Source organism: Morchella importuna (assembly GCF_003444635.1).
Source record: "Morchella importuna strain M04M26 chromosome Unknown Morimp01GS071, whole genome shotgun sequence".
Lineage (NCBI taxonomy): Eukaryota > Fungi > Ascomycota > Pezizomycetes > Pezizales > Morchellaceae > Morchella > Morchella importuna.
In genome coordinates, this window is record NW_025763467.1 from 36831 (window position 1) to 46026 (window position 9196).

General features: G+C 46.3%; 2 protein-coding genes across 2 annotated transcripts; both read left to right on the forward strand.

Moving 5' to 3' along the window:
- Window positions 1-4232: 4232 nt before the first annotated feature.
- On the forward strand, window positions 4233-4825 carry LAJ45_11502 (uncharacterized protein; the record flags this gene model as incomplete). The annotated part of the gene is made up of 3 exons (XM_046121009.1): window positions 4233-4392; window positions 4461-4652; window positions 4707-4825. The coding sequence occupies 3 exons, from the start codon at window positions 4233-4235 to the stop codon at window positions 4823-4825; spliced, it is 471 nt and encodes a 156-aa protein (XP_045965795.1).
- A 1519-nt stretch (window positions 4826-6344) lies between these two features.
- On the forward strand, window positions 6345-6587 carry LAJ45_11503 (uncharacterized protein; the record flags this gene model as incomplete). The annotated part of the gene is made up of 1 exon (XM_046121010.1): window positions 6345-6587. The coding sequence occupies one exon, from the start codon at window positions 6345-6347 to the stop codon at window positions 6585-6587; it is 243 nt and encodes an 80-aa protein (XP_045965796.1).
- Window positions 6588-9196: the final 2609 nt, after the last annotated feature.

Genomic DNA, 9196 nt, shown 5'->3' on the forward strand with positions numbered 1-9196 from the left:
CAAATGGGTCATTTATTCAAGATCTTTCTGTGCAAGTAACTCCTGTTTCTTTTCAGTTTTTTTACAAACTCGCTCATTTTCGTTACGGCTACGGCTGCAAAACGATAAGTCGCCGAGCTAGAATGTAAACCGGCAGACCAGCTGCATGTTTCAACCAGCTCAAGCAATGAGGACACATCACACTCTAAGTAGAGAAGGAAGGTCAATTGTATGTTAGCACGCGCAATCTTGCAGATTTCGGACCGTGTGATAATATATCCTATTGAATATACTACGTTACTGCTAAAAGAATATCAGTATAATCCAGTAAATATGCTCGCGCATGCATAATGTTTGCTGCAGCCAGCTGAAGATTTGTCAAAGGACTGTCCACTGACCATGTTTCCCAGAAACCATCAAGACCATGAGGAGTAAGACCCCCTCCGTATGCATCTGTGGGACGACGCGCCCCGTATACGAGAGCAGAGTGATGTATTTCTGGCATCTGCTCCGTTTCTCTGTCTAGTGAGCCCCGCACTCACCGTAACATTATCGAGGGAGCACAATCGGCAGGGGAAAGGACTACTGTTTTAGGGAGGTGTCGCACTGCCAATTACCTAATACTAGTGCAGTCGAGTACAGCCTACTGTGCCAAGCAAGCAAACGATGTATTGACCTGCATGAACTGCTTGCAGCCAACCCGCTCCGTCTAGTAGAACAAAGGAACGGACAGGCTGCGGGCAGCACAAAACCTAAAATATGCTCATAGTTGTTCTTATAATACTGGCCCCAGCCTAGCGTTATATATAGCACATAGCCCGAATATTCAGTGGATTGCCTCTGTAGGTAACTCCCGGCCATAATTTCATGAGGCAATCTAATAGAAAGTTTAAATTTAAATACCGAAACGGATATTTTAAGCCGCCTAATGAATTAAGGAATCGTAGATTAGATTTATGATAAAATAAAAAGATTTTAGCCACCACAATCACTGTAGCTTGTAATCTATAGTTAATGCTTTTTTCGCTGGTGATGATGAGGGGGTTTGATGTGGAGGTTAGAGACAGAGGGCACGATAGTAAAAACAAGAGTTTAGGTATGTAGCTACCTCGGCCAATAGGAGTTTTCCCATACTTATGCAGGGGGCGACACAAGGGTGGGATGTGGGGTGCATAACAGCAGCCCGTTTCCGTCGGACGCAGTGCGCCACGATCCAGATGGACTCTTGGCGATTTGATTTGAGACCCTTTTGGGCCACCTGCAGCCGCCTGTGATCGGTATGGGAGTTTCAAAAATTGTTTTATTACCGATAGCTCGGAGGTTCTTATAGCTTCAGATCGTTTCCGACTTGGTTTGTGTCTGCATATCGCCAAGGCACGGCTGAGCGACAAAATTCTGCCCCAGATGCAGAGGTTTAGAGTAGTAGATGGGATACTATGGTGAGGAGCGGGGTTAATTTGACATATTGAGATCTGGACTGCATGCAGTGCGCTCGGTATAGCCCGCTATTAGCCTCGGCGGATGCTGGCTTGGCGAATATGACCCGACTAATCTAGTACCCTACGTTACTAAGGGTGTGCAGCCACATTGGATTATGAGGATTAAATAAATAAAAAGCATTTGGTGGAGGGGACTCCTTCCAACCCCCCAACGTAGCAGGTATGGGGTTCGGAACACATCAAAGATTGTAGAAGTATGGTAAGTATCCTATTGGTCGGCCATCCATTTTAGACCCGTGTTTTTACAATTTTTCTGTTTTACACATTGATTTCCGGTGCTACCTTAGACCAATATGAGTCAATTACAAATTGAACTGTAGTACGCCAATTAACAACGAGATATATTAGATACTCGCGGTACCATTCGCTTTTTCCAAGCGACGCACAGGCAGCGCTTGTATCTCCCAAGACATGAGACCGCACTAGTGGATTGTAGTACTATTATCTGAGTAAGTATTTTTGTGTTTTTAATTAATTAGTTGCATGCAACATTACAGCTATGGCAATATCAGCTGAGTAAGTATATAACATATAGAGAAATTCAGGTATCATGTGATAAAATAAGGGGTGAATCCATGCGGGTGGAATTTTTATCGATGCTCGCCATTGGGTTAAATAATTTATTTCAGCTGAGGGAAAGACAGAAATGCCCTGCTATGATTGTTGAATATGTGTCTAATATGAATTCAAAAGCTTGATTCGTCATTTATACCTGCCCTAAGCCGATGAAAATCGATCGCTTCTATTGATTGTCCTTCATGTATGCGGGGGCCTTGACCGGTATATCATAAAGAATACCGGTAAAGGATGATTCTGTATGGCGCGGTAAATGTGTCAAAAGTAATTTTACCAACGGTAGTAAATTATTTTTCCACCGGTGGTGAAAATAATAAAAACTTTTATGATAAAAGCACAGACCTTTTGGGCAAAAGGGGCCGTAGAACGCCAATATATGGCCAAAATGGGCCATAGAATGCCAATATATGGCCAGAAGGGACCATATAATGCCACTATATATGAACATTGTCCACCGGTGGGGAACTTCACCACCAGTGGGAAATTCTCATAAGTTTTTTGAACATTTACTTATGTAGTATAGCGCAGTATAAAGACTCAAATTCAGTGTTGATACTGGCACAAGGGCTGAAATTCAATGCTTATACCACCGGTGGTAAAATTACTTTTGACACATTTACCGCCCTATATCATAAGTTTTGTCGTTGATGATTGCACATTTACTAATCTAGTATAGCAGAGCATATATATGAAGACTGAAATTCAGTGTTTATACTACCGGTGGGAAATGAACTAATGTAGTATAGCGTGATACAAGGACTGAAATTCAGTGTTTATACCACCAGTGGTAAACAATTTACTACCGTTGGTAAAATTACTTTTGATACATGTACCGCTCCATACTGCCCAACCTTGCATATAAAAATAGTCCATTTTAATCTCTTATAACCGACCGAATTTCAGTATCTTGTCTGGTTGTGAAGTTACAAGAGATTGCCCTTTTATCACCATTAAGATCTGGCGCGCCATAAAGTCAATTGCCCGCTAAAAGCCAGGTGAAAGACCGCACACACCGGCCGACCACAGCTAAGAGTTGAAATCAGAGCGGCAAGGAAAATGTTCCCTCGAAACAAGGCTAAAACTTCACTTCGTCATGTGGATGGGCACATGTATGTATTATTGCTGGTTTTCTTACTGCATCATCCCAGAAATCATTCAGGTTCGTGGCCATGACCGCAATATTGCGGGGTACTGGTGTCGTGCATGTTGTCAGGCCTTTTAATGGGCCGCGAGATCTATGGGCGATGGGCCGGTCCTTTCTGGGCTGGGCCGGTCCTGATGGTTTTTTGGACCGGTCAAGCAGAGTAGTATATGAGCCGGTTTATCGATATATTTCCCCACTGATTTTGAGAGAAAAACAGGTTTCAAATTCCCTTTAGCCCTTTCGACTTCAATAAATATCTTTGGAGGGACCATATATTTATTTTTCTGTGACCAGTCCTGGCTCTATATGGGCCAGTCCATCCGGGCCTATTCCTTGGTGGGCTGGGCTGGGCCGGTCAAAGGTCAAATATAGACCGGTCCAGCCCATTAGAGAGACTGCATGATACCCCCAAACACGACCGGCCAGGCCCCCGCAACGTGACACAACCCGCGCGTCTTCCGTCCAAAATTGAACTCTGTCAAACGTAAAGAGATAAACTCCCGATGAACTATATACTCTTAACTATTGGGGCCTTCGCATACGCAATACGTGTGACATACCTAAACTATTCAGTTCTCACGGATGATATCATGGTGTATTCTATGTGGGACGCCTTCTGTCGTGCATTTCGTACATGTGGTTCACATCCTTAACGGAACATGATACGAGGATATCTATCGTGCCCATCATACTCGATCTGCGAGCTAGCAAAAGACATTGGAGGAAAGTAGTACTGCGGGGTTCTGTATGACATCGAGCCATGCAAGATGAAAATACCTCATACTCACATTTTTCTTGGCCTTAGTGTGGGAGGGCCTTCGTGCTACGGAGGAAAAGGGTTTACAGTCCACAGCCTTTGTAACTCGAGATGTTGGGGAGTGGTTGAGATATTTTATATATACGTGTAGTCAACTATAAAGGCCAGTGCCTTCCCCATCGAATTTTTACAGCACAGTCTCCGCTCCCACAACATTCCGAAGCCTTTCAATACTATCATCCTTTCCAAATTACGAATCAACGTACAAACATCCAATATGGCTCCATTCTCAGCAACCGCCACTGTCCAGAACAATACTGGGCAACATCTTATTCTACACAACCAAATCAATATCGCCGGCAATTGGAGCCCTGCTCCTCAAAGAACCATTAGACCTGGTGAAAACGCCAGGCCTACACGAGTGGAGGATACTAGTGGTAAGTGAAATAACTCAACTATACTTCGTCACATCAGGGTACAGATAGTAACGACGGAATGCGGTCAGGTGACTCTGGAGCCCACGGACGAATGATCTATCAACTCAACGAACCTGACAACAGTATTTTCCGTTTTGAGCTCCAGTTCCACGCTACCAGAGAAGGACGAAACGAAGTCTCTTGGCGAGTCCAACCCCAGACCAATAGGTTCCAGATCTCGAACGCGAATGGGGACCCCGGTAGTGGGCATCATATTCAGGGTTTGTGTGCCATTCCACACCCATATAAATAATCAAAGCTAACGAAACATACAGTTCGCTTTGTCATTCAGCGCACCTGGAGACCTTTCAGCTCACTCGATACCACCAACATCGACAACGAACCCTTTATGTTGTGCACCAGCTATGAAGACACCACTGAGGAAGAGTGCTAGAGACCTTTTTCAAACACCATGTTGTGTTCCAAGGTGAAACAGATATATGACTTGGCATTTCCTATACATGACGTGATTGGAGGGCTTCAAACAGGATATGATCTTAGGAATTAAATGAAATGCGTTTTCCCATTTATGTACCTCCTCTCTGTGAACCATATGAGAACTTTTATGCGGGGGCAGTGCAACTGTTAAGGAAATGGCTAGTGCTAAGCGATAATTCTGTAGCGTTTAAACTGATGATATTGTAAACCGGATTCCCTTGACTTGATGGTTGAAGATACCCTCAAGTCTTCGGAGAATCAAGCCCTATTTATACATGTTGGAACCTATGCCAAGGCCCGCTTTCTAATACTAACTGATACAACGATAATAGAATAAGATAACGCTCCCGAAGATAACCCAGATAGAAAAGCGCCCCCGCATAGTCCCGTCCTCCATTCTAATTCCGACACGTAACCATGAACCTTGCAATTGCCAGTCATCGGGCTGTACCATACTATTATCCTAGACCTACTTCTCTAAGTAGAACAGCCTACAGCCGTAAGCCCCGCTACCTATTCTGTTTCGGGTGAGACACCCAACAGTAAGCGTGCCGTCATAATAGTATGGGACTAGCGTGGTGACACCGCGTGCCCCCACACTACCCTATACCTTTCTATGCTTGTCCTTCCGTTACCCGACCGTCCTCGCATCATAACCCGTCACTCGTAATCCTCACTGCATTAAGCCTTTAGAACAGTGTTCCGTAATTCCCGTAACAGCAACATTTGAGAGCTTAGGTGGTTGAGGCAATAATGTGACACTAAAAACCGAGTTTCCTATTCTCGTGACTAACTCAACAATTTGAAAATATGTGACCAAGAGGTCGTGCCCAACTCTAAGAAGATTGCAGGCACCTTCTCTTTTGATTGCACTACATTTCTCAATGCAGAATGACTCGAGCTCTCATTTTTTTTTTCTTTTTCTTTTTTTCATTCATTGACCGCAAGCGGCCTTAAAGCTGTGGCGATACTAGTGCTCTGGCTGGTAGGGTAGTGTTTCTGGTTTTCCTTATAGATGAAGGTATCTGGTGATTTGATTAGTGTGGGAATATGGTGTTTGGTCGGTTTATCACTCACGCTGTTAATACTGCCTAACCGCTATGCCGGGCATGCGGTGGGCCTCACCCTGAGCACGTTAATGTGACCGGGCCGCGGTCGCCCGCTTTCAGCAGTCCCAGGCCGCCAGTGGCTGCCCGCAACGCCGCACCGGCGAAATTTCCCCACGACACCCTAATCTGTCCACCCTGTTGTCCACGCCCCCGTTGCTTAGCTGTGGACGGGTGATGTCGTCGCTTTTTCCTGCCCGCACATAAATCGGTACAGGCAATCATACATTATCACTCGCGCCAAGACTTCCCATTGGGTGATGGCACTCTTGAACGAAATCCTCAACCTCCTAGCTGTAAACTCGCGGCCCCCTCCAACCTCCTCGCTTGAGAATTTTTCTTGCGGACATTAAGCTCTCTCGCGGCAATATGGAGAGGCCCGGCGTGCTGGGGAAGGTCGCGGCACTGCGAAAAACATTCATTACAACGGCATTGCCGAACTACGGCGGGCATCACAACCTTAACGGTGATGCCTCACCACGACTCCTACACCATGGCTTGAACACTCCCGAGTGTATGGCCACTACCGCGGCATTGCTACAACACTACGCCTTTTTTTGGAGCACCGCGACACCGCCCCAATACCACGCTGTTTTGTCCAGGGCCACGTAATCGCTCCAGAATTTCGGCATTTCACATTCTCAAGACTATGGGCAGCAGGACAGCGAGTGCCATATCTGCACGGCACCCCCCACACACACACACAATCTCTCCTGGCAATATCGCCGTTTCTCCTCCCTGCCTGTAAACTCCGTATAGTTAATCATAAACTAGCACTGCTTCTGTGCTGAACGAGAAATTCTCACCAATATCGAACGCCCACGCACAGCTGGAGATCGTAGAAGCGAAACATGGCTCTCGCTTAAACCTATAAACCCGATTAATTGAAACTTCACGCTCAACCGTATAATTCTACAGAGGATCACACGACATCACTTGCACCAGGTCCATGACCGACCAAGTTCCAGCATTCCGCCCCCTCCATACAAAATATCGGGGGCGCTACCGTTACACACACAAAAAGGTGGAACGCTGTCTGATTCTTGGTGCCTAAGAAATGAGTTCGCGAACTTCACCAGCACCTCGTACCCGCCACGCCCACCTCCAGCTCAACCTCAAGCTCACACCCACCCTGTACCTTACTGTCCGCTGCACCGCCACCTCCACTCCACCGACTCGCGTCCACCACGACCCACATCAATCCGCCCTTGCACCCCTCTCCCTCGCGCCCATATTGCGTCTACTTCTCCTACCACCGAGTCCTGTACCATAAACAAATATTTTCCCTCCCCACTCCCCTAGCGACACTTGGCGTTTCTACGAAGAGAGGCGTATGGTGTGTGAACCATTGTATAAAGTATTCTATAACTAAAGACCTAGACCATTGACCTAGACTGCGCATTCAAAAGAATCGGCGTAATTATCTTGATAAGTAAGACACCATATCGTATTCTACGGAAAAGACAAAATATGATGTGCACCATTGTCTTGGACAAGTGCTCTAGAGTGCTCTACGTTGTCGATCGCGTCTTACCTCACATTGCATATGCCAAGATACGGGGTGAGACATGCAGGCGGGGCGGGCCGGATGGAAGCTTGATTTGACGCCCCAAGTTGGCAAATCCACTGCTACATATGGTTGGGGACCCCTGGGCCAGTTGTAACTTGTGACATCCCTTCGTTCGTTTTGACGAGAAATGCTATTTGGGGTGTTTAACTTGTTCCAGCGACTTTCACCTCTACTACACCTAACCCATACTCCACGAACCTCAAAGTCACGTTTGTGACCTCTTTTCCAACAGACCTTTCCACTCCTAGAGCATATCCACTGCCTGTAGCAGTTAGTATTTCAATATCAACTCGGCTTTTTCTTGAGAAAACCGGGCACGAACGAAGGGTTCGTTTGAGAGGTGGGCGAGGGTTTGTGAGTCAGGGTAAGGGTTCGCTGAGGAACCCAGATAGCTGGTTTTTTTTTTTTTTTTTTGTTTAATTCATTAATTGCATATCCAGATAGCTGGTGAGATACTGTTCACAGTAGAGAGTTTAAGCCACCAGATATTTCTCGCAAGAACAAAAAAGATCAGCGTAAAAGATTACCAACCCTGCGTTAGTTTTGCTCTTTTAACCCTAGACCACTGATCTTTTTTGTCTGACGATATTTTTTGTTTGCCAAAAATTCGGGTGGCTTAAACTCTCTATTCCTGTTCCGAGAAAATAGACAGCAGCGAACCTCGAAGCCGTCACAATTGCGAAAGGTAACAACCCTTATCATTGAAGACTATGATGCTAATCTAAAAGCCCCTACACCCCATTGTTCATACCGGCCAGCGCAAGCAAAAGGTCCTCAAGGAGACAACTCAACCCATCGAAATGATATTATTACATTTGATCAAGACAACTGGAATTGCGTATTGTTTCCCAACTACGAACAAAGCATACCTAACTACTGGCGGCTCCTAGTGTTGTAACAAACCCAGCTCTCACTACACTACCGTACTGCCAAGCACTTGCCTTCCATCCCTTTCCCAACTCCTTCCATCACTACCTCCCTAATCAGAACTGTCGACACCTCATAAGCAACAAGAAAGAAACAACAGACCTAGATCTAGCCAGAGCAACGAAGAAAGGAGGCACTCTCGAAACTCTGGGGACCCGCAGAAATGCGGTTTAACCCTTCTTTGATGAGCTTCTTCCTCTGACCCTCAGGATCGTAATCTCCCTCAGGTGGTCCACCTCTTTGAGGGATCCACCCATTATAAGCCGCCAACTTGAACTCCGCAGGCTGCAAATCTTGAAAACAGCGGTCGCAGTAGCCCTCCCAGAATCGAGCGCGTCAGTGCTCCAGGTGTGGTGGCGGCTCAGGTGCTCGCCCGCGAAATAAATGTTACCCTCGGGTTGCTGGGCGATCTCGAAAAACTCTGTGAACTGTCCGGGAGGAACATACAATCACCTGTAGGGCTATGTTCGGCCCAAGGCATATCGTTCGCTGCCATAAACTCGCCAAACACGTCGACATCTTCGTCTTTGTAGACTTCGGCGAGGTGTTGTAGGGCGCATCTTACACGATCGCTGAACGTGACAAAAGACAACAATGAGGCGTCCGTCATCCACGAATAGAGCAAGAGAACCCCGGGTTCATCGGTCTCGATGCCGTAGGATGGGTACACAATACATCGGATTGGTAGGTCGGTTATAGATTGTCCTTCAAATGACGGGGTAGC